The sequence below is a fragment of the Panicum virgatum genome, chromosome 2N, assembly GCF_016808335.1.
Source record: "Panicum virgatum strain AP13 chromosome 2N, P.virgatum_v5, whole genome shotgun sequence".
Taxonomy (NCBI): domain Eukaryota; kingdom Viridiplantae; phylum Streptophyta; class Magnoliopsida; order Poales; family Poaceae; genus Panicum; species Panicum virgatum.
The window spans coordinates 63,148,735-63,174,048 of NC_053146.1; the positions used below are offsets into that span (position 1 = coordinate 63,148,735).

The following is a 25,314-nucleotide window of genomic DNA, read 5'->3' on the forward strand; positions in this document are numbered from 1 at the left end:
CTTAGCATCGGTCTCGGGGGTTGGTTTCAGATTTGTCTTCGTGTGTGGAGCCGGCGAGCCGCCATGGAGCTGGAGAATTGGATAGGATGGGCATGTTCCAGTCGTGTTTCGAGAGGTAACCCTCTCGCGACCAGTCCTAGCTCGTTGCTGATGTCAAAACTTTTTGCAGCGAAGATTATCTGAAAGGTACCTTTGGAATTTTTTGCGATTGATTCCTCTATGGTGACGAGCGCACCGGCTAAGTGATTGTGTACTTCTATTGATTTGTTGAGAAGAAAACTCAAACATGAAACGAAGATAGCATCAAAATACATGCACATTGTACTTGAAAAAACATGAAACGACTGATCCATATTAGGTTGGACTACGAAGTCCAGCAACCGAGCCGTCGCGAATCTCAATTCCGCCGCAGATTTCTCGATGCCACTAGTATGCAGACAAGGTCACAGCTCACAAGGTGCAATCTTACCTTTCCCACACACACACACGCACACACAAAAATACTGTAGCAAACTCTAGTAGCGACACAAAGGGTGCTAGCACGTTCAGACGATCAACGCTTCGAAGTTCACACGAACTCGATGCAACTCGTATGCAGAGAGGTCAACTCGATGGCTTTAACACAAAGCTTGTATATCTCAAAAGTTTGCAATAAAAAAATTGGCAAATAAAATGACAAGATAATCAACTGGAATCAAAGCAAAGCTGAAAGCAATGTCACTCAAAAGTACAATGATCTCATTACCAAAACTGATGCAGCATATATCCAACCCAACCGACAACAAATCTCACCATTTCGATTACACCTCTGTTGCAGCACGTCTCAAAAACATATTTTGAGTACATGACAATATACAAACTCTACAGCAAAACCATGTACGATCACAACTTCCAATTCCTCCAAGCGAGCAATGCATTCACAAATTACCCCACCCAGAAAAATATCCAAACACAAAAAAATTGGCTGACAGTAACAATGATGAAATATCAAGAAAAAGTGCAAGCCAGGACCTTGCAGCATCAAAAAATCTATGTCGATAGAATGGACTGTAGGAGGAGCTGTTGCTGCGGTTGCAAGTTGGAAAATAATGATGCGAGAAAATCGGGAGGTAGAGTCTGCTGGAATCGCCTCACGATATTGACCATCTTGTTCTTTGTTTCATCTGTAGCAAGCTCTGTTCCATTGCCCAAAACCTAAACAACATAGAGATTGGACAATAACCATTCAGGAGTTCATCCATAACTGTCGTCATACTTTACAACCTAACAAATTGGGCACACAGATAAAACATTACCTCGGTAAAAATTGAAAGAATTTTATGAAGATATTGATTTTGAGGGCCAAGAATTTCTGTATCCGACCTGCAAACAGAACTGGTTACTATAAATTGCAAGAGCCATTAACCTTGTTGGAAGAATTCCAGTCAAGAGCGTACCTCTCCACCATTGAGCAAAGTTGCTCATGTACAACTTTAGCTTCAATCTTGTCATCTTTTATAGGCAAGCAACTAAGCCAGGCTGGAACAACCTGAGAAGAATGTATGGATCAGTTTGGAATACTATCCACTAGCCAAGCTAACAGTGAAAATTAGATTTTAGACAGGTTTGAGGAATGGGGTGGTCCATCACCTTCTCACATCCCTCAAACACACATGGCTAGCTTAATAATGAGAAATGGGTTTATTCCACCAAAATTCATGGAACGACTCCATGATGGACCATTCCATCCTGAGATGAATGATGGACCATTCATCGAATCACTATTAGGGGCTGAAAATCCATGTTTTAGCCTTCTCTCAATACTTTGCCTCACCGTAAGACAACCTCATACTGTGCCTCACCCTAAGAGCATCCTTCCTGTTCGCCACCTCACTATTCCACATGAACTACTACCTAGGGCGCATCAAACAACTTCCGAGAACATGCCGTCACATTCAATTGGCAATGGATAACCTCTAGATATTGATCACATTACCAATAACAAACCACTTGCTATTGGTAGGACATAACTAGAAAATATTGATCATATTATCCAAATAAAGGTATCGAGAATGAGCATATACCTGGGTTGCATCAATACCATCCCGATGAAATTGACATATTTTTCCAAGTGCCGAAACAGCATTGTCATATGCCATAATATTGTCGGGATGTCGTGCTTCAGGATGTCGGATAACATTGTTCAATTTTGACAGGGCCTCTGAATTCAGCAGCATCACATGCATCACATTATTAGATTGGAAGGAAAATGTTGAGAAAAAATATTAAAACGTGAAAATACTAGAAATATCAAGAACCTACCTCCAACTAGGGGGCGGAAAACATGACCACCAAACTCAGCACATACACCCACACCATAGACAGCAGCCTAAACGAAGAGGTTCAGCAACTATATCAGTGTCCAAAGATACAGAGTAAAAGGGAGAATGGATGAAGGGAAAAAGATAGAGCAAAAAACTGACCTGCCGAACATCTGAATTCTCATCGTTTGCTGCCTCCAAAAGGAAAGGAAGGTATGTATCATAGTACTTCAAAGCTGATTCACGGCATTGCTCCGCAACATCATCAAATATACAGATAGCTATCCTTCTCTCCTCAGGTGTTTTATCTTTTCCCTGCACATCAACCCAAAGAGTTGGAATAAAGTCTCAAACTCAAAAAACAACAGTACATAAGGACTGTACAACAGGAATAAGCATGGAAAAACAAGTCAATGTTACTAATGAGGAAGAACATTAAAATCCCAGTATGTAAACCAAAAATAAGCTTGCAGCGACTGAAAAAATGCTCAACAACAGAGAGCTCAAACAAATAAACAAACAGGACAGGGTTCAGTCGGCTTACCAACATTGGCGTAATGTACACTGAAAGCTCATCAAAGAATGGCAAGAAAGAAGCTTTGAAGGTCTTAATCAAAGTTCCAAGGCACTCGCTGACCTGAAAGTTTAAAGATGTTAAATGGAAAATAATAGGTATGCAAAAGACAGTTTTTTCAGAACATCTTTAAGAGAAATGAGATAATCCCTAACATCATTTCAAAACAAACAGACCTGATCAAATACTTCCTCCTCTTGTTCATTCTCCTCTTTGAGTAGCTCTCCTTCATCAGCATCAAAATCTTCTGCTTTTGTTCTTTCTGTACGTTCCCTTTTCCTGGTTGCGCTAGCTATAATGACATTTTTAATCTCATCCGAAATAGCTCGTACTTGGGTTTCATCAAGCAAACGACCAGAAAGCTGCCCAATGAATAACATTAATGAAAAATTCAACGAGGCAGAGTCATAAACTATACAAGGGACGAGAATATTTTAAAACATGCTTAAGGTATACCAACAGAACTATAGCAAATAATGTTCCATCCACAGAACATAGTTCAATAATCCCTTCTGTTACCTTTTTGTGATTGCAAGGTGATGATCACGCACATGTGCATGTATGCACAAATCACGCTACGCAAGCACACTGCACACCACACACTTGCACATGCACCCTATTACACACTGACAAATAAAACCATTGAAAGCACAAGCGTGTGCGTATTAAGTGGGCCGTACCATCACGCCTCCATCACACGCGGGCGGTTCCCTTTGTTCAAATTTATGAGGTGAATTTATTTCTTCAAAGAAGGTTGACCATCACAGAAGAAGTTAGGTCTGGTAAAATTGCAAAGGCTACCCATCTAAACTCCATATAACAACCTAAAGTTAGCTGCTTAGACCCCTATTGGCAACATTTAGCAAGACTACCTAGTTTTGTCTGGCTTAGTAAGCGTGCAAACCCCTGATTCCTCAATGTGATGCTAGCTGGCTCTAATTGCAACGGTTTTATCGATCACAATTTTCTATATGAGACTACCATTATCCATTCTGAATAAAATATGGATAAAATCTCAGACATATTGAGCAATGGAAGACATGTAAACCTACCCTAAAAGAGACATTTTCAACTAGTAGAGCATTACATATATCCCACAAACAGTATTAGATTGATGCATCAACTAAACAGGAATATATACCCATGGTATTCTGCACATATGGAGATGCACAAATTTCAGACTGAAAAACACACACCTTGCATAACTTTATATTGTTCCATTCTAACTAGACATTTATCAGAGAAAATACGCTAAGACATACTTATTTCACAACAAGGGGACGGTTGGAAAATAGAAGTTAGGTCCTAAATATCCAAGTGAAACTTTAAGAAAAATCGATATCATAGATTGAAGTTATCAAGCACATGGTGCAAATGTACAAACCTGCATACACTCATTTAATGAATCCAGCATGGATGAGCACATTTCTGTTTCTGGCTCCTGCACAAACGATGCAAAAAAATTCATGTGTTGGCATGTGTAAAAGAAATAATAATCAAACTACTAAGAGATCTTCAAATAGACCTTGTGAAGTGCTTCAACAAGAGCTGGAATTATGTAGTCAGATAACTGTTTAACATAAGACTCATCACGGCCTTGAGCCTGCCCCTTCTCAACAGCCAATTTGGCCGAACGCAGAAGTTCAGGCATTGCTGCACAGGTGTTCAGAATTGTAAAAGGAGAAAATGTGTGTGCACAAATAAATCATTGTATAACATCAAAATACCCGCAACAGCAGCTCTTCTGACTTCTTCATGGAAGTAAAACTTCAGCAGAGGGACCAATGTTGGGGCAACCTACATGTAAATTTGTAATCAATGATGTATGTTGGAAAGGAGCAGCTGAGACTTGAAAAAATTAGACATTTGATATGTTTCGTGCGATAACGAACCTGATCAATCCATGGGAAGAAACCCTCCTTGAGCTCATCAGCATAACAGCACAGCATGTTGCAAGCTGTTGCTTTCTCTTCCAGCACACTAGTTCTGATTCCTATCCTCTTGTCTCCAAGAGTGATTGTTTCAATGCTGTATAAACACAAATTTTGGCAAGTGTCAAAATGATTATACGAAGTTAAAAGTAGGATGCTCTCCATGGCTCGGCAGGAAGGAGGATGAATAGCAAAACCTTTGCACAATATATCAATAAAAAAAGCTCCATAAACAAAAGTGTAAATGTTTTACCGACTATAAGCACACTATAATTTTGCAGCTTAAATCAATTTTCTTCTAAATATTCTCCTTTTTGTACATTCTCATGGATACGGCAGAAGACAATCATCAGACATGAAATTAGAAAGATTCCCTATTTGCAACTGTACAAGAGCGAGAAAGGTATAGATATTTCTAAGTGGCAATAGTCTATCATGATTTTTATAATTCCTAACCTAAATCTCCAATCAAGTAGATAAAATATTTCAACAGAATGGATAACAAACCTATCATCATCTGATTCTATTTCGTCATCTGATTCAGCTGAAGTAATTGTCACATCGGGCTTCAACTGAGCAGACTGAAGAAGTGGTGGCATAACCACACTCATGTAAGGAAGGAAATCCTGTCCAAGACATTTGCATAGCCTGGCCCAAGCCTATCACGTGTGGCGAGTGTTAGATATTCAAAATATTTAAGGTGTCGTTAAACCTAGTTTCAGTCACTTTGAAGAATACCTGCAACATGTAGCTGGTAATTGGATCATCAGTTTCCATTGGAGTTCCTTGCAAAGCCATAAGTACTTCCATAACCTAGCAAGGGCATATGATTAGAATAACAATGCTTACACCAAAAAAATATTATAGCTGAAAATGCACATCTAAATTTAAAGTTCAAGAAGAAGCAGAAATAATAGCCATAAATAATAATTTTATCAAACAGGAATAGATATACAACTTTTCTGAATTTGATAATCAGCAGGGAAAGCATTGAACAATTAAACGATTCAAGAACATGACAGTGACTAAAAATCAATCACAAAATATTTGCAATTGAGTACATTATTTGCAAGCTTGAACACAACATTACAAGTGAAAGAAGAGGCTAACCTGCCTTGCGTCGTCTCTGAACTTGTCTTTACCCACAGCCATTCCTACCAAACTAATACACTCCATGGACTTGGCCCGGAGCATCCTATTAGACTTGTCAGTTGCATTCATCAAAATAGCTTTTAGGTATGGCATTACAGCATCATAGTATTTCTTAAAGTGCTCCTGCATGGCAAACAAAACAAAAAAATTGTCATAATGCTATTATAAACTTGTTATCAACAGCAAGCTAGATAAATAAATAAAAAGCTGTCAAAATGATATAAACTTGTAATCATCAGCAAGCCTATAAACAATGGGACAACCCCATGATACATGACAACAAAGATCCATTATGCATAATAACAGCAAAATGCATCCACTTACTCCCAATCATCAAACAAACAGTTACCTGTGATGAATCCGCTACTGAAGCTAGAGCTGTCAATGCTCCCTCTTGCACCATTTGCTTGCCATTCTAGAAATATGAACATGTGATGTTAGCATGTTTGCTACGCATAACAACGAATATGCCCAAAGCAAACTGAAATGTAATTCAATGCAAGCAAATGCATACCTGAAGAAGAACAAGTAATTTGTTAACAATTCCATCCAGGTAAGGTGTCAAAATTTCTGGCGTACAGTTCTCGCTGAAGTTCAGGATGGCCGATGCGGCATGTGCCTGTCAACAAAAAGAGTCATAAAGAATCAATACAGATTGCTATTTCCTAAGATGTATGACATAAATAGGTGCGCATGACTTCTGCCTGAGAATTGAGACAAAAGAATTGCATAAACTTAGTATCTCAATGACTCGCAAATCACTTAAACAACATTGAGAGCAAAAGCCGAGTTCTCAAAATGAAACGATAAGAAATCAAAGTTACTCGAGCATCTGCTACCTTCTATTAACATTCACTTCTTGTAAAGGTGATGACATGATGGACTAGGTAACTTGCTTGGTGATAAATTACTAGTTATTGAAGAAACTTTATTAGCTTGAAGCTAAATAAAAATTTGTTTTGAGGCATTCAGATGTGTTAACTGTGCACACTTATTTACAATGTGTTGTTCAGTATGAAGGGCGCACAAACACTTCTTGATCCACATCAAGCTGATTGATGCAACAAATAAGCAGTAACAAGTTGAAGGGTGTGAGATAAAGTTTTGCTGAAATGATAGAACTAACCTGAACTCGTGGGTTCTGGAAATCATCCATAGCATTCGCCAATGCAGGCAGCACCTTCTGGTGGTAATGAACTTGCAAGTCTGGCCCCAAATCCGTAGAGAGCTGGCCAATCGCATTGATTGCAGCCCATCTCACACGCGGGTGAGGATGTTGGAATCCATTCAATATCATCGAAACAACTTGTTCCAAATTTTTAAGCATAACCTGCCAGCAAAAACAGCAACCAATGAGAAGATGACCTTTTTCAGCAATGTTATATGAAATAGAGAAGTGATGTGGTTTAAATTTAATACTAGCCAGTAGCCAATAACTCTTGTAGATTTGGCAATTTAGCATTTGTCATTTCCTCTTCATGAGGAATCAGTAGGCAATAATAGTGTTCATTGTCACATTTTCCCTTTTCTTAATTCTACATGTCAGTTAATGAAATCCAGTTTACATATCCAAAACAGCAACAATAAAGTATACTTATAAAAGTTATCAGGCTAACCTTTGCACATCCTTCTGCAATCTGTGCAAGTGTTATGAGCGCAGCATGATGCTTTTGCCACTCAGGAGCAGACAGGTACTGTGGAAGCAGCTCAGATGCAATTGGCACAATTGCGTTTCCACCAATGGCAATGGCAAGGCGGTCAAGGCACTCCTGTGCCACTCCATAGTTGTTCCCTTCACCTGCATCTTCATCTTCAGTTTCAGCAGAGTGCCACGAAGGGTCATCCTCGACATCAAGCAGCATCTGCATCAGCACTGCAAACAGCCTGCCAACAAACTGTGGGAGTCGCCGCATCATTCCAGGTGCACGCTCCCTTGCCTCAGCAAGAGTAATGACAAACTCAACAGCCAAGTGCCTGGTCCCATCCTCCAGCTGTGAAGCCTCAGCGACTTGTAGCATTGCCCCTACCACATCTGCAATCTGCCGTCGCAGGAACCTTGGCTCCGAACCAGCCAGCTCAACAAGCAGTTCCAGCGCCTCCTGCGCAGAGGCCTCCTGGCCAGAGTTTAGGCAATCCGTGAGCGCCCTCATCATTGCCGGGAGCAAATCCTGCATCTTATCCCGATCGGCGTTGGTGGGCAGGCACTGGACGATGTTGACTGCGGCACCCAGGGCCGCAATACGCACATCAGGGGACGTGGGATGCGCCAGGGCGGCGGCGAGCAGGTTGTGGATAGTCATCAGATGGTCGAGAAGCGATTCAGCGATGTAATCCGCCAGCCTCGCGAAGATAAGCAGCGCCGACTCCTGAAGGTTGGGCGCCTCGGGCCCCGATGCCGCGCGGAAGAGGAACGGGAGCAGCTCAGCCCACGCGTTCTCGGGCAGCAGCAAGGCGGCGAGCTCGGAGACGGCGTCGCAGACCTTCTTCGCGATGGGCTTCGGGGGGTCGGACTGGAGCGCGGAGAGGAGGTGCGCCTTGAGCGCGGACTGGCCGGCGGGGGAGAGCTGCGGCCAGAGCGGCGGCGGGGGCGTGGCGTTGTTGGCGGAGGCGTCGGAGGACGGTGTCGGGGAGAGGACCTTGCGTAGCAGGACCCCCGCCATGGCGCGGAGTTCGGCTGGGGTGGCGGGCGACGCGAGCGAGGAGGCGAGCCGCAGCGCGAGGGGCTCCGGGTGCGAGGCCCGGAGGCGGTGGAAGGCGGCCTCGGCGGCGGAGCGGTCGGCGTTGGAGGACGACATGAGGGTCGACAGCAGCGCGTCGAACGCCGCCGGGTCGCCCCCCAGCAGCGCGGCGGCCGCGGCCTGGTCCTCGGCGGACGCCATCGGATCGGAGTCGAGTTAGGGTTTGGGTAGGGGGAGGGGGAGGGGGCAGGGGTCGAGCCGGTGGCGGCGGCGGCGGGAAGGGGAGGGTGGTGGAGAGAGAGAAACCGGGGGCTCGGGTTGGGTTTAATATTATATGGGTAGGGTTTGGGAGATGCGCGCCGGGACGGGAGGCCAGTCCAGGCTCGCGCTCGTGGCTGGTGTGTGGTTGTGTTGGGGTGGGGGCAACCGCCGTGCAATGAACCAGAGCGAGCACGCGGCCCGCCCGCCGTGTGCCCGTGTGGGTGGGTTTGGTTCGATTTGGCTGCGGTCTTGCAGCGACGCGCCGGTTCGTCCGAGCGTCCCTCCGGCACCCCGCACGCCGGTTCCGCGGGGATTCCCTTGTCCCCGTCACCTTCCCGTCGCCCCCCAGTGGATTTTCGCAGCGACGCGCCGGTATCTGCGTCCGCCGAAACCGACCGCTCGGCTCGGCCCGCGCGCCCCATGGCCACGGGATCCGGCGAGCACCGGGGGTTCTGGGTTTTACAGCTGGAGGGCCATGATTGGGCATTGATGGGTACAGGCAGGCGGCCGGGTGCCATCCTCCCCGAGTCTTCATTGGTGCACGGCCTGCGGCCCCAACAGGGCTCGCGTCCTAGGAGGTGCGGGCACTACATTGTGGACTCTCTTTCTTCCCGTATGGAGTGTACTCCCTCCGAACCAAAATGACTCCTAACTTAGAATGAATGGAGTGTAAAAAGTACGCTGTTTTGGTTAGCTATCAATATTTTGTAGTATGTAGTTATATATGTATGATGGTATGCATGTGCATCATCATATCAATGCGAAGCAAGTGGTGAGCGCACATAGCGGCTGAGGTCCCGTGCGACGCAAAAGCAAAACACTGGTAACGTTAGCAGAGTAACTGGCATGATGCTAACGAAGTAACGAAAAACTAGATATATAGTGAGAAGCCGTTAGCAAAGTAACGGAAACTGGCATGGCGTTATCTGTTGCAAAGTAACGAGAAGCTGCCATAGTGTTAAGCTATTAAAAATTGTAACGTAAAACTGATGTGGCGTTTTCCTTTAAACAAAATATTGAGAAACTGGCATTGCTTTGGTTCCACGGGAAACGGAAATGGACATCAGAGAGCTACCAATAAAGAGAGAAGACGACACGTAGGAGGAGGGAGGTTGTTGTATACAGTAGAATAACATCCTCTTATGCACACCATTGAAAGTGCCAGCTATTTATGAACAGTGGCTTCTAAATTGATTTGCATAGTACTAGCCCTATACATCACCCTGAACCCTCAAGGAAAAGCTAGCTTATCCACCCCCATTGTCTCCTATGAACTCCATTTTTGTAATGAATGCGTGTGGATGTTTGTCATCATCCCACTCTATAATTACGAAAGCCTTCTATGCGGCCAAATTCACCTGCGCTCTCACACTAGTTGAATGTTCGATAGTAAGACCATGAGATATGGCATTAGCAGAGTAACTTTGGAATCCAGGTATTTTTATTTGATTTGTGTAATGGAGTGGGTTGGTATATAAGCACCCCCTTCCTCACAAAGAACATAGTAGTTAAATTACGAGGGATGGGTTCATTCATCTCACCATTCCACCAATGAAAAATGGTTGGTTCCATCCAATGTTTTAAAAAACATTAATTGATCCCAATTTAGTAACGTAGTCAAGGAACAACTTGCACTTGAGCAATTACCATGTATTTTGTTTAAAAAATAGAAGTATTTTTCTGCTATGCTACACTGTAGGCTATTTTCCAGGTTTACGTCTGATACAATACAAACCCCATACACTGCAATACGTCCGATAGACAGAGCTCCTAACAAAATCCCTGTCATCCTGTCAAATCAGCATAACCTGGTGGACTATGCGTCGTTGAGCCTCGTATACCTAATTACTCCAGTACCTAGTGAACAAATTTGGTTAGTTTGGCAGCCCTTGGATTCCTCCTGTCCAGGTATCGGTGTCCCCATCTCCTCAAAATGTGAAAAGCATCTCATGTCACACTCATACCAAGAAAAGCTCCATTCCTCAAGCTAAGCAGCCAACCAATCAAGTGAACGGGTGATAATGCATACTAATTTTCTACAAAATTTAGCGCGATAATCGCCGGAGACATTCCCCAAACAAATGATTGACGCAAACAAACGAGCATATCTTCTTCAGGCAGAAAAAAACAACTCAAACGTTACATCAGCACACGAGTTCTTTTAGGGGCCGTTTAGTTCTCAAATCAAAATTTTTTGGGTGTCACATCAACGGTTTGACCTGATCTCGGGAGGGTTTTTCGGACACTAATTTAAAAACTAATTTCAGAACTCACCTAGAAACCGCGAGACGAATCTTTTGAGGCCTTTGACCGCATCATTAGCACATGTACGTTACTATAGCACTTATGACTAATCATGCGCTAATTAGATTCAAAAGATTCGTCTCGTCGTGTACATCCAAACTGTGCAATTAGTTTTGTTGTTTAACTACATTTAGTATTCCATGCACGTGTTCAAAGGAGAAGGCACAAATTTCGAAGCGAAAATTTTTGGGAACTAAACGCCCCCTTAATCGCGTGGACCTGCAGACAGGGAATGGAGCTGCTAATAGCCGAATGGGCCCACACATAAAGCCGGCTTTCAAGGTACACAAACTCCACTTATAACAAAGATAACATGCCGTCCGCTCCACTTTAAATAAATAAATATTAAATATAAACAAACCCACAAAATAAATGGTGTTACCTGTCCAACACTGACACGAGAACGGAACAAACTGTATAATCAGCACTCACACTTTAGTTTCTTAAAAATTTAATTTGGCACGTAGGTAGGTAGGGATGAAGTCCAAATAGTTGCCCAACAATTGTCAAAGCTTCCTGCCGGGTCGTTACTGGACGGCGTTGCACATCCCGGGGCGTGACCGGCACCAGAGCGGCTGGATGGGCTCGGCCCGGACCCCTCTCCCCACCATGCGGTTGCGCCAGTCAATGAGCCGGTCGGTCGCCTCGGCGTACCTCTTCCTGCCGGTTGCGTCGCGGTTGCCGGACCAGAGCGCCTCCGCCATGGCCGAGGCCCTCGGCCAGACCCGGCCGTCCAGCACCGTCGTGTCCACCTGCTCCGTCCACATGGCCACCTCGCCGCCGATGACCAGCCGGGCCTCGTCGGCGGTGAGCCCGTACGCGATGTCGTAGTCGTACACCCGCTGCCACGTCTTGTAGGGCCCGCACCAGGACCCGCCTTCGGTCTCGAAGTCGCTGTTGGGGTCGTCGTAGATGCTGTTGTTGCCGACGAAGTCGCCGTGGCCGCAGTCGAGGTAGTAGAAGGACGCCGACGAGACGATGGCGCGGTACCCGGCCTGCACGATGAGCTTCGTGTTGTTGGGCCCGTTGTTCCACGTCTGCAGGATGGTCGTCGCCGGCGGGATCGCCGACGCGCTCACGTTCACGGCCGCGTCCAGCAGCACGTCCTCCCAGTACACGGCCGTCCGGTTCCTGGCCACCACCAGCGGGTGCACCGCGCTGACGTAGCGCTCCAGGAGCTGGCTCAGCGTGGCGCCGCGGTCCAGGGCGGCCTGGATCGTGGGGTCCGCGTGCCAGCAGCCCGGGGTGACCTCGTCGGCGCCGGCGTGGTAGAAGCCGTCCGGGAAGAGGGAGGTCAGGTCGTTGACGACGTTGGCGATGACCTCGTACGTCTTGGGCGCCAGCGGGTTGAGCTGCCCAGCGCCCGGCTCCGCCGCGAGACGGTTGTTCCAGTCGCCGCCGGGCAGCCAGAACTGGCCCGCGCAGGACACGGCCTCCGGGTACGCTCCGGCCCACGACGCCGTGTGGCCTAAAATGTAATGGAATTATAGGTTAATTTGTTGGGCCGTAGAAACCAATATTAACTGGGCCGTCGAAAGAAAAGCCCACGAAGTAGCCCCTTACCCGGCGAGTCGATCTCCGGCACGACACGGACGCCGCGGCTCATGGCGAACTCGACGATGCGCTTGACGTCCTTGACGGTGTACCTCATATCCTCGCCGTAGGCGCCCTTTTCGGCGAGCTGCGGCTCGGAGGGCAGCTCGATAGGGAACGACTGCGAGTCCGTGATGTGCCAGTGGAACACGTTCATCTTGTTGGCCGCCATGGCGTCGATGGTCCGCAGGATGTCGGACACGGGGAAGTAGGTCCTCCCGGTGTCGAGCATCAGCCCACGGTGCGGGTACAGGGGCCGGTCCTCAACGCGCACGCCGGCGGCCACCAGAAGCACCTCCCGGCCACGGCCGTGGCCGGCCCGCCACGCCAGCTGCGAGAACGTCTCGAGCCCGCGCATGACGCCCCACGCGGTGACCGCGGTCACCGTGGCCGCGCCGCCCGCGGGGAGGACCTCCAGCGTGTAGGACTCGTCCACGCCGTGCTGCAGCGGGGCGGCGAGGTCGGACACCGCCACGGTCAGCTTCGCCAGCGGCGCCCCGGCGTTGACGGTGACCGCCGGCCCGACGACGGGCCGGTAGCGCTCCGTGACCAGCAGCTTGGCGTAGCGCTCCGCGGCCGAGGCGAGGTACGGGTTCCCGGACGGCGCGACAACGTGGAACGACGGCGACACCGGCACGGCCGTGTACGGCTCCGCCCACGACATGGACACCGGCTTGGGCCAGACATTGATCGGGAACGACGCGTCCGCGGCGGCGCGCGTCAGGAGCATCGCCGCCGGCCAGCCGAGCAAGAACAGCAGACGAAGGAGAAGCGTCGCCATTAGAGCTTTCGATCGAGCTGCTGCTCCGCGGCGCGCTGCAGCTTCTGATTGGTGCTCTCCTCGACGTCAAGGCTCGTTGTTATATATGTAAGTGTGGGTATTATCTAAGGAGATAATCGTGCGCTGCGAACTGCGTGTGTTAGGCTGTTTAGCACTTTATTAGCTGCTGCCTCCAAGTGGCTCCATCAGGTGTTCTTGGCGCTAGCGTTCGTCTCCTCATTGTTCCGCTTCTGGCTGCGTTTAATATCTGATGCTGGCTTTGGAGTCTACGCTGCGCCGGTTAACTTGCACGGCGGAGTCTTCCGGCCTATAAACAATTCGCGTTGGGGCTCCATTTGTACTGGTCGAAGCAGAGAGAGGGCGTTGATTTGACGTGTTCGTCGCGTACTCACACTGCTCTAGGCTAGGCTCTAGTCTCTTGAGGCGGCGCTGTGGCATAGCTGCGGCGTGAGGCTGTCTGTACTCGTCATACTCTAAATTCATTCTCTAAAAGATATATTTTATTTTAGTCATCAATATTCTCTCCTCTACATAGTTTCTCTGTACCCGTTCATACTCTACAAACATCCTTTATACTAACTATCTATGGATAGGGCCCACGCGTCAGCCTCCTTTGTCTTTTTTTATTCCTAGCGCCCTCCATCTCTTCCCTGTCTCTCTCTCTCCCTCCCAGACCTCGTCTGCTCCGCCCGCCTCCCTTCTATTCCTCACCGGCGTCGCGGAGGAGGCCTCCCTCTGTTCCTCCCCCGCCACCCACTGTTCCTCACCGGCGGCGTGGCAAGGGCGCGGGCTGGAGTGCGGGTGGGGCGGCGGCGGGGTGGAGGCGCGCGGCGGCTGCGCGCAGCGTGGCCCCGCCCCATGCGGCGGGGCCATGGCGAGCGTGGTGGAGCGGCGGGCTCCCCCTCCCCCTCCTCGTTCCTCCGGGCGGGTGGCGGGCGGCGTGGCCAGCCGAGCGGGCACGTGGCCCCGCGAGCGTGCGTGGAGCGGCAAGCACGCGGACGGCGGCGAGCGCGCGGCGGCCATTCCGCGGCGGCGGGCGGCGGGGCCAGCGGAGGCGCGTGGCTATGGCGAGCGTGGTGGAGCGGTGAGCACGCGAGCGGCGGCGAGCGCGCGGCGGGACCAGCGGAGGCGCGTGGCGGGGCCAGTGGAGGTGCACGGCGGCGTGCGGCGGCCAGGCCAGCGGAGGCGGTGCCTCGCACGAGCCCCTCCTCCTCGCTCCACCCTCCGCCGACGCTCCTCCTCCATGGTCTCGCGCGTCCATGGCGGCTGGCGAGCCTGCGCCCTCTCCCCTCCCTGCTGGCGGACGCGCGGCACGGCGGCTCGAGCGCCGGCGCGGGAGCGGCGGCGGGGGCGAGCGCGAGCGCGGCGTCCCCTTCCGCTCCATCTCCGGCAGGCGGGCGAGTGCTAGCGGAGCTGGGGCCGCGGCGGCGAAGGCGAGTGCGGGGCGGCGGCGGAGCTGGGCGGCGGAGGCGGAGGACAGCACGTGCGGCGGCTTCCGGCGGTTGGGGTGCGCGGCGGTGGAGGCCGAGCCCACCCGTAGCGAACGAACCGTACATCCGCTGGAAATTGCGGATGGCGAGCCATCCGGGATCTTCCCTTACGCGATAGCGCACCCCGCTGCAGCCTTTTTTGCGCTATACACTGCAGGGCGAGGTTGCGAACGGGTAGCGTCCCCGCTGTGGACAGCCTGAGTGGCTTAGTTTAAGAGGAAGCGGACAGTGGAAGGCCTGCTGAATTTTGTTTTGATGGGCTGTGAACTGAACATGATAGCAGTTGGCTCCAGCTAGTGTATTTGCTAGGGTAAAGTACTGGAACGGAGTGCTTTGTCATCATTTGGACAAAGTGAGCTTGATTAGGGCTGTTTAACTTTGATTTGGAAGGCGAAAATCCAAAAACATAGGACAGGAGAGAGACACAGAAATTGGAAGCTGTACTTTTTTCCTCCATGATACTCTCTGTTTCCATTCAGAATGTGTCATTTTCAGAAAGTGAAACCGCTAGGAGCTTCAGAAGTGGCAGATCACCTTCCCTCTGAGAGAACACTCACAGAGGATACACCAATGCTAGTCATGGATGGATTGGACGACGACATGACGTACGAATCAAACCCGTCGTTCTGCATCAGCGACATCACGCTGTAGCTCACATAGCCCGGCGACAGATCAGGAACCGGTTGGTCGGAGTCCAGGTACTGCACTACTCTTCGCATGGTGGGTCTCGCGCTGGGCCATGGGTGCGCGCACACCAAGCCCAGCTTCAGCACCAGGGCTGCTTCCTTCGTCTCGTACTTCCCCACCAGCCGCGGATCCACCGCGTCAAGGAGAGATCCGTCGCGGTGATGCTCCATCACCCGATCCACCAGCATCACCCGGTTGTCGCGGTCGTCGCGGTCGATAGGCCTCCGGCCACAAGCGGCCTCCAGGAGGAACACGCCGAAGGAGAACACGTCGGTTAAGGGTGTCGCCTTCCCCGTCCGCACGAGCTCCGGCGCGAGGTACCCCATGGTCCCGACCACATGAGTGGTCTGAGGATCGGTGCCATGGTCGTATAGCCTGGCCAGGCCGAAGTCACCGAGCCGGCCATTCATCTCGTGGTCGAGGAGCACATTGCTCGCCTTGATGTCTCGATGGATGACAACCTGCTCCCAATCCTCGTGCAGGTACAGTAGGCTTGCCGCGACACCCTTGATTATCTTGTACCTCTCGTGCCAAGAAAGAGTGGGCATCCGTGGATCGTGTAAGTACTTGTCAAGACTACCATTTTCCATGTAGTCATACACCAGGAGAAGTTCACCTTGGCGCCTGCAGTAGCCTAGCAACTGCACGAGGTTCCGGTGCCGAAGGCGGCCGATGCTCACAACCTCGGCGACAAACTCCCTCACTCCTTGCCTTGAACCATGTGACACTCTCTTCACTGCGATCTCCAAACTGGAAGCTGAGAGTACTCCTTTGTAAACTCTCCCAAAGCCTCCAATGCCGAGCAAGTTTGTTTCCTTGAACCCATTGGTGGCATAAAACAAGTCCTTGTACGAGAACCGGTGTGGCCCAAACTCGTCCTCCCAATCTTCCCTCACCTCGGCGTACCGGCGCCGTCTCCAAACCATGAAGAAGACGGCCGCCAGCGCCGCGGCCACGAGCAGCGCGGTGGCGATTGGCAGCAGGACACCCAAGACCTTGGCCCGTGGCTTCGGACCCAGGCGTGGCAGGGCGGGAAGCTTGGACAAGTCGAGAGGTGGAGCTGGCCCGTCCAAGCTGAAGCTCCACCCGAGCACGTAGTGGCGCGTGACGACGACTCCGGTCGCCGACGAGAAGCCGACGTACATGGTGTCCGCCATGAACGTGGAAAGATCAACGGGCACGGAGAGCAGAGGCCTCTTGGGCTTTGGCACTCGCACTGGAGCTAGCGTCACGTTGAGCTGCCTGGCCTGGCCGTCGTAGTCGATCCATACTTGCATCGGGCGCCGGCTGTTTAGCTGCAAATCTCTCCAGGCGCCGCCCGCCGCGTCGTCGTAGTAGCCGGCCGGCCGGGCCTGCTCTGAGATCATACTGTTGACGTCGACGCCGACGTGGTTGCTGTTCATGTCGCGGAGCTCGGGGTTCATGATGGTGTCGAGCTCGACCGCCAGGACGCGCTCGCTCGCCGTGCCGTTGATCGCGCCGAGGAGGCCCAGGTACTGCCCCGCTTTGGCCGCCGAGAAGTTGGTGGTCGGGGCGACCACGAAGGCGAGCCCGTGGTCGCTGAGCCCGTCGTAGGCGGGCACGATGGCGAAGACGAAGCACGTCGAGAAGGACCGCGCCCGCGCCGCCGCCGAGGAGGAGGACGCGTTGAGGAAGTGGACGGGGAACGGGTGGAAGGCGTGCGCTTTCGCCTGGAACGTGGCGTTGGTGAGCGCGAGGAGGCCGCCGGGCGTCACGGCGGCGAGCCCGTCCAGCGTGAGGTTCGCCGAGGCGAAGCCTTGGTAAGCGAACTGGCCGCCGTCGGCGGACGACGAGGCCACATGGATCAGGAGGAACAGAACGGCGAACGGTACAACCTTGGCAAGCATCTTTTTTTTTTACCGGGACACTTGGGCTTGGCACCCTCAAGAAGCTTTGCTTAACCACAACTCAGTACTGAGATGCTTTGCATTGGCAAACCTACAGTGTTTTTGGCGTGTCGAGATCCAGGGTTAGTTGGGTTTTGGACTTGTCCGGGTAAAGACCGTAAGAGTGGGTGATGACTTGACTCTTGTGGAACCAAAAACTGAATGATACTAGTACTGTACGATGAGAGGCACGCGCGCGGTGTATAAACAGGTACTGCAACTTCCGACGCGACAATTCTGCCGTAAGATTGTAAGAATTTCAAAGATGTCTGCTGATCGAGCTGTTCTGCGAGGATCTAGCCTGGTAGTCGCCGTGCCATGCCGGGAGTGCAATCGTTGCGCGTGGTAAAAAAAGGCGGCGGCTGGTTTCAAAGAAGCCATTGTTGCTGTCCGTCGCTGCCAGGAAAACGATATCTTTGATGTGCTATAGATGATCATCTGGATCAATTCGATCAGTCGTGTGTGTTCAGCCGACTCTTATACGCTGCTGACGGAACAATGCTCTGCTTTTGTCAAACACACCGACCGTTCCAGACTTCCAGTGAGAAGTGTTTGATCGATGGACATGTGCAAGTACGATTCTACTGGTCAAACACCTCTCCAGTTCCTCGCAAGAGAAAAAAACACCTCTCCAGTTGACGTTTCTTGGACAGATGATGGACTTCTGGCTCTTGTGCCGTGACAGCGAAGCATTTCGACTTAACACAGCAACCGTAGAAGGATCCATTCGCCAGTCTGGCGGGTTAAAATTCTGGAGTCGCGATCGATCTTGGCACGGATAACGTTTCTTTTTTTTTGCGGTCTGAGCATGCGCACTCGACTGGTTCATTGTGCGTTTGTCAGTTCATGAACAGCTTCGTGTGATACGGCCAATCTCGTTTCGCCATCATCCTACAATTGCATGATTGATCATTCATGATTTTTTTTTTCTGGAAGAAACAAGAGGGGTAATCCCCTACTGATTATATATAAACTAGCCTATCAACTCGTGCTCTTGCACGAGCAAATTAAAATTAATATGAAAAAAATAAGACTTACATATATTTATCATTATCTAGTTGCAATAGATTTTATTTTGTATCACACCTCCAAATGTGTTTGATATATATTTAATTGAACCATTTGTTTATGAATTGGTATCTTCATCATACATGAATACATAGTGGCACATATCATGTGTAGTATTTTTATATAAACAATAATATAAATAATATACTAATAATGATAGGAATAATAATTTAGAATTTTATATTGTTGCACTTTAATATTTTGTTATAATTATATAATTTAGACCTAGATTTAGGTGTCACTTTAAGTTTTAATAATGACATAATTTGATAATTTATCTACAAATTTAGGGGGATTGTTTGCATTATTTTTATAATTGCATAGGTGTGTAATTTACACGAAGACTAGGGGGTTACATTATATTTTTTTGTAATGAAAGATGTGGGTAATTTAGATATATTGTTTAGGGGTTACTTTAGTATATTTTTATAATGGCAGAGGAGGGTAATTTATTAGAAAATATAACTGATCCAATGGCTATTATAACTAGAGTTGTCGAATTGATAGTTGTGTGTTTCTAATTTTTGTGAGAATTTTTAGGATTTCTCTATTTTATCAGAGTCCACCTGGGATCCTAGTTAGTTTCACATGGAGACTTTGAAGGAGCTTCCAATTAGTAATAGTAAGATCGATCATTCATATCATCATCTGCTAGGTTTATTTCATTTTGAAAAGACAAATCATCTGAGTTTATTTCATTTTGAAATGAAAGAAAGAACGTGAACACCTATTTTAGGCAGGGCATTTGTCATATCCAACTTTTATAAATGCATTTCAAAATCAAGGCTAGATGAACAAATTCAAGAGAAATTCGGCTAATGTCCTAAAAACAAGGAGAAGCGCGATATTGCCCAGCTCAGCATTTCAGTCAAACTAGGTGTATAGCCCGCGCATTTGCGCGGCTAGTATTGAAAATTCCAAAATTCACATGTCGTTGTATTCTTACTTAAAGATTATACTATGTTTTAGCATACATCACCATGTTCATTATTGTAAATTCTGTCTTACTGTTGGTTAAAACAATTCAAATATGATCTACTATAATAACAATTTGATTTGTTGAGCTTTAATAATATTATGCATATAATTATTTTTATTTTCATTTTATTTTGATTGATTGTTGTTAGCTTTAGTTTTTATTAATTAGTATATGTTTGTAACTGATACATAGCTAAATAATAATTTATATTTAATTTTTCATAATGACATTGGTGGGTAATTTTTAATTAGGCACAAGGGTGTTTTAGGCTAATTTTTATCATAATGGCATAAGTGGGTAATTTTTTTTCTCCGATTAACGTGGGAATTTCTAGACCTTGAGAGCGAACGTGGAGGCTCCGTTTGTTGGCCAAATAATAAGATAATAGATTTCTCCAATTAACGTGGGAATTTCTAGACCTTGAGAGCGAACGTGGAGACTCCGTTTGTTGACCAAATAATAAGATAATAGATTACTGAGTTGGATCCATCAAGAACCTAATGACCAATCCATTGCTTTCAGGCGCAGGCCTATGATTAGACTACTCCACCGTGGGCTTGATTTTGGACATTTATTAGTAGCTTCTTTTCTGTTCTAAGGTATAGAGTTGTCTGACTGCAGGGGCGGAGACAGGGGGGGCGGGCAGGGGCCTGGCCCCCCTATGAGCCCCAAAATTACACTAGAAATTTAAATTTCGATTACATTTTTATATAAATTTATATGGTTGGTTCCCCCTAACAATGAAAAAATTAGCTTCCTGGCTCCGCCCCTGTCTGACTGTGAACCATGCGTTAAAGATAAGAAGAATTCAGTACTCAGTAGTAGTAGTATGACACATGAATCTACATATATTCTTATTACAGAGGAAACAGATAAGCGGTTACCCTCCCTAACTGCATGAACCTATCACCTTCCTGCAGAGATACCAGAAATGGCACCCATGTTCGTTTAACATACTTTTCGGGCATTTAAAGTTAAACCAAAAAAAAAGAAAAAGAAAAAAAATGAGACGGCCCATTAAGGCCCACTTGGTAAACCGGTCAAACCGGCCGGTATACCGTTCCAAACCGGTTACACATGCGATTTTAAATTTGGATTTGAATTCAAACCGGCTGGTAAACCGGTCTAACCGGCCGGTATACCGGTACGAACCGGTTGAACTGAGTTTTTTGAATTCAAATTTGAATTCGACCGGTACCGACCGGTTTCCAGCCAAACCGGACCGGTATACCAGTACCGGACCCCGGCGGTTTGGCCGGTCCGGTCGGTAAATTAAACCCTGGACGACACACATGACATCGTCATATTCTTGTTGAACTCCCTGCTATACATCGTCTCCATTACAGTGAAGCCGAAATGCTCCGGTGACAGGTCTGGAAAGGACCTTATCACCGTCGAGGTACTGCATGAACTGTCGCATGGTTGGCCTTGCATCGGGCAATGGATGCGAGCAAAGCATCCCAAGTTTCAGTACCAGAGAGACCTCATCCGGATTGAAACCATCTGGGGTCATCGTGTCCGCCGCGTCGATGATCAATCCCCCGCGCCAACGTTCAGATACCCAATCCACGAGCATGGTGTGGTTGCCGTTCTCGTCTTGCTCAATCGGCCTTCGTCCACAGGTGATCTCCAGAAGAAATGCCCCGAAAGCAAAGACATCGGTCGCCGGAGTTGCCTTGCCGGTGTGGCCCAGTTCAGGGGCTAGGTACCCCATGGTGCCGACCACATGTGTAGTATGCGCATCGGTTCCATGATCATACAGCCTTGCAAGGCCAAAATCTCCTAGGCGTCCATTCATTTCGGCGTCGAGGAGCACGTTGCTTGCCTTAACATCTCGATGGATGACAACTCGCTCCCAATCCTCGTGGAGGTACAATAGCCCAGACGCCACTCCTCTGATGATACGAAGCCTCTGAGGCCAATCCAATCCACCCTTGCGGCTTCGATCGTAGAGGTATTTGTCAAGGCTACCGTTTGGCATGTAATCGTAGACCAAGAGAAGTTCACCTTTGCGCCGGCAGTAGCCGAGTAGCTGAACAAGGTTGCGGTGCCTCAGCCGCCCCATGCTCGCAACCTCGGCGATGAACTCCTTCATGCCCTGTTTGGACTCGTGAGACACCTTCTTCACCGCGACCTCCGTGTTGGACTTGCGGAGAACGCCCTTGTAGACACTTCCGAACCCTCCTGCGCCGAGCAGGTGCTTGTCGCTGAGCCCTCTGGTGGCATGGAACAGGTCCTTGTACGAGAACCTGTGCGGCCCGAACTCGGTCTCCCAGTCCTCGCGCAGCTCGGCGTACTTGACCCGCCGCCGCACCAAGGCGTAGATCGCGACGCCGACGGCGAGCACCAGCGTGGCAGACGCTATGGGCAGCACGATCTGTAAGACCTTGGACCGCGGCTTGGGCCCCGCGGGCGGCAAGGCAGGCAGCGCCGAGATGTTCAGCGCCGGGGCCGGCCCGTCGAGCGCGAAGCTCCAGCCGAGCACGAAGTGGCGCGAGAAGACGATGCCCGTCGCCGACGTGAAGCCGACGTACGCCGTGTCCAGCACCACGTCGGAGAGATCTACGGTGGTCTGCAGCAGCGGGTTCTTGGGCCTGGCCAAGCCTATAGGCGCCATGGCCACCGTGATCTGCGTGGCCGCGCCGTCGTAGTCCACCCAGACTTGCATGGCCTTCCGGCTGATCAGGCTCAGGTTCCGGAACTGCCCGGTGGCGTCGTCGTAGTACCCAGCGTCCGCGGCGACGCGCGACTCCAGGCTGTCGATGTCGACGCCGACGTGGTTGCTGTTCAGGTCGTTGAAGTCGGCGTTGAAGAGCGTGTCGAGCTCCACGGCGAAGACGTGGGCGCTCCGGTTGCCGTTGTTGGTGTCGTTGAGCAGGCCCAGGAACTGGCCCGGCAGCGCGGTGGACAGCACCGCCCTGTCCGCGGCGACGAAGAAGGCCAGGCCGTGGCTGCTCAGGTCGGTGTACTGCCCGAACTGGCCGAAGATGGCAAACACGAAGGTGGTCGAGAAGGACCGCGCGGCGGTGGCGTTCCGGGCGCCCGGGTCCCGGAACGGCAGCGGAGACGGGTGGAACGCGTGGCCCTTCATCTGGATGGTGCCGTTGGTCAGCATCAGGAGGCCGTTCGGCGTCACGGCGGCCACGCCGTCGAGGGTGAGGTTCGCGCCCTTGAAGCCGTTGTAGACAAATCGGCCGCCATCGCCGCCGGAAGCGGTGTCCGCGCAGCGGCCAGCGGGCACGAGGAGGAGGAGCAGAGCGGCCAGGTGGAAAGTCTGGAGCAGCATCGCTCCGAGGTCGAGTTGAAATTCTGAATTGTGGACAGCATACTTCAGTTTTTTTGCGGGAGGGATACGCATCCGTCAGGATAGGTTTTTGCAAGTGCCTGTTGGGAGGAAAATTCAGGGATCCTCGTAGCGCGTGAAGAACATCACCAACCAAGTTGAAGATTGCGGCGGACTTGGACTGAAATGCATGGACTCTGAAGTCCGGCCATTTTGCATGCCTCTCTTTGGATTTATCTGCACCGCTGAGGGTCTTCGCTCAAAGGCCCCTCCCTTGACCTCCCTCCCTTCTCCTCACTGTTATATATTTGTGTCAAAATTGATTCCACCATTTTTTTTCTAAGCAAATTATTTAGATTACTAGACTATTTTTTATTTAATCAGAACACTGAAGATTTTAAAACGAGCAAGCAAATTTTAGTCATGGCTTCCTTCTAGCTCCTGAACAATTTTTTGTCATATAGTATTTAATTTCTCCAGAGGAGCATTTTTTTCCATGTACCAGAAAAGTAAAGGAGGGAACTTGGAATTTAGAGAGAGGTAACCAAAATAAGTGGGAGTGAATTGGGTGGTGGTGACATAGATTTGTGCTCGTCAAGATCTTAGGTTAAAATGCCTAGATATATTTGGAAATTTAATTATTTTTTGGGGGTAAAAATCACCCCATAGTCACTTTGGTTTTGCTATTGTACCCTCATACAATATTTTGTTGCAAAGACCCGCCCCTATTGGGTATCATGAAAAAAACACCCAACACAAATGTGCTAAGATGATTCTGCCCACTTTTATCAAAGTGACTCACCAATATAGTCTTTATGAAAGTTAGATATTTCTAAAAGTACAAAACCTAACTTTTAGAGATTTTGCCAAAATAATCACCAAAATTTAAATGTCACCGGATTTTTCCATATGCAATTTTTCATAGTGATATGATGAGCAAGTATAATATAAGTACTCTGAAAACATATTTGACTCAATTAGTGTGGCTTGTAGTGGCTCCATGCTGGTGGAAATGTGTGGAATCAGCTATGGTCATGCTTAACGGGGTGGTTTTTGCAAAGGAGTGTAGTAGGGGGTGGACATTTCCAACAATAATATTTATGGGTGATATTTCAAAATCCAAGTTACATACGAAGTGGTTTTGCAATTTTCTCTAATAAAATGGCAGCCATGGGCACAATGTTAATTATCATGATACGTTTCATATGTTGTAGAGAAAACATATAAACCCGTAAAAGAAAGGCTGAAAGTCTTACTGACAAGCATGGCCTGTGGCAATTTCACTTCATGAAGTAGAAATTTACAAGTAGCAACTTGGTTGGGCAATCTGGATGCTGACTTGGTTGCCAGGGGGCACATGTCAGTTTACACTTTGTGTCTAGCTGCCATTTGTTAGGAATAAGTCATGTATTGATAACAAGAAACTGAAACATCCGTCAGAGATTACTATTCACGTGTATGCTCTCATTTTTTATTGGGCAGGTTTATACGATGTAAGGCAAGATCCTGGAAGGAGGCAATGTTCTGTTCGCCTGTGCTTACAAAGTGTTGGCCCAAAAACCCCGTCCTGTCGGCGCCCCAGGAAGATACTTCAGATGAGGGCGGCGATAACTGAAGGGCGCTTCGCTGTTGTTTGGTTTGTGTGCTGTCTTGAGCTGTTGCTGGCGGTTTTGGCCTTTCTGTCATGTGCTTTCTTGTTTTGTTGTGCCGGAACTGTAATAAGCACTTGTTTAGTCGCCTCAAAATTCCAAAACTTTACGAGATTTTTCGTCACATCGAATCTTTGAACCCATTCATGAAGTATTAAATATAGCTAAACAAAATAACAAATTACACAGTTTGTCTATAATTTGCGAGACGAATTTTTTGAGTCTAGTTAACCCATGATTGGATAATAATTATCAAATACAAACGAAAGTGCTACAGTACTTTACACCCAAAGCTTTATACATCTAAACAAGGATTAAGAGCGTCTGGGTTTTGAAAGTCAAAACTCGGATGGCTACTTTCCTCTCTCCGAACCGCTCCTGCATACACCTCCTACCCCTTTTCTTTGCTGTTCTTCTCAAACTTCCTCCGTTTTGTAAGAATATTTGTATTTCTGTTCAGGTAATGGAAGTGGGGTAAACCTCAATTCGAAAAAAAAACTTGAGAAGTACCGCATAAGAGTATCAAAATTGTCAAAAGGTCATACACTCCTGCAAGGAATGTTGTTAAATCCTTGCTATTAGTATTTAGTAGCACCAATCCCTTAGATTCCTCCTGAATCTTTTGCAGGGGGTACCGAGCTTTCCATCCATTGGCTCTTGCCTGAATCTTGATGATA

At 48.7% G+C, this 25,314-nt stretch overlaps 2 protein-coding genes and 1 pseudogene across 2 annotated transcripts; all 3 read right to left on the reverse strand.

Moving 5' to 3' along the window:
- Window positions 1-741: 741 nt before the first annotated feature.
- On the reverse strand, window positions 742-8,874 carry LOC120661765 (importin-5-like). Its single transcript, XM_039940705.1, has 19 exons — window positions 7,574-8,874; window positions 7,084-7,287; window positions 6,472-6,576; window positions 6,307-6,372; window positions 5,916-6,080; window positions 5,544-5,618; window positions 5,313-5,464; window positions 4,767-4,902; window positions 4,602-4,671; window positions 4,400-4,527; window positions 4,259-4,315; window positions 3,051-3,236; window positions 2,845-2,937; window positions 2,463-2,615; window positions 2,302-2,368; window positions 2,064-2,200; window positions 1,437-1,528; window positions 1,296-1,362; window positions 742-1,194 (listed from the first exon to the last, which is right to left on the reverse strand). Exons 1-19 carry the CDS (start codon window positions 8,834-8,836, stop codon window positions 1,030-1,032), a joined length of 3,381 nt encoding a protein of 1,126 aa, XP_039796639.1. The 5' UTR covers window positions 8,837-8,874; the 3' UTR covers window positions 742-1,029.
- A 2,711-nt stretch (window positions 8,875-11,585) lies between these two features.
- LOC120658991 (beta-hexosaminidase 2-like) lies at window positions 11,586-13,574 on the reverse strand. The gene is made up of 2 exons (XM_039937082.1): window positions 12,764-13,574; window positions 11,586-12,668 (listed from the first exon to the last, which is right to left on the reverse strand). Exons 1-2 carry the CDS (start codon window positions 13,572-13,574, stop codon window positions 11,728-11,730), a joined length of 1,752 nt encoding a protein of 583 aa, XP_039793016.1. The 3' UTR covers window positions 11,586-11,727.
- A 1,934-nt stretch (window positions 13,575-15,508) lies between these two features.
- LOC120661766 lies at window positions 15,509-23,007 on the reverse strand (annotated as a pseudogene).
- Between the last annotated feature and the right edge of the window lie 2,307 nt (window positions 23,008-25,314).

Excerpts from the sequence above, each read along its gene's own strand:
- LOC120661765 (XM_039940705.1), bottom strand. The coding sequence starts at position 8,836 with ATGGCGTCCGCCGAGGACCAGGCCGCGGCCGCCGCGCTGCTGGGGGGC. Across the intron at positions 5,465-5,543 it reads TTACCAGCTACATGTTGCAG|GCTTGGGCCAGGCTATGCAA; the intron begins GTATTCTTCAAA and ends CACACGTGATAG. Across the intron at positions 2,201-2,301 it reads TTTCCGCCCCCTAGTTGGAG|AGGCCCTGTCAAAATTGAAC; the intron begins GTAGGTTCTTGA and ends TGCTGAATTCAG.
- LOC120658991 (XM_039937082.1), bottom strand. The coding sequence starts at position 13,574 with ATGGCGACGCTTCTCCTTCGTCTGCTGTTCTTGCTCGGCTGGCCGGCG. Across the intron at positions 12,669-12,763 it reads GCCGGAGATCGACTCGCCGG|GCCACACGGCGTCGTGGGCC; the intron begins GTAAGGGGCTAC and ends ATTACATTTTAG.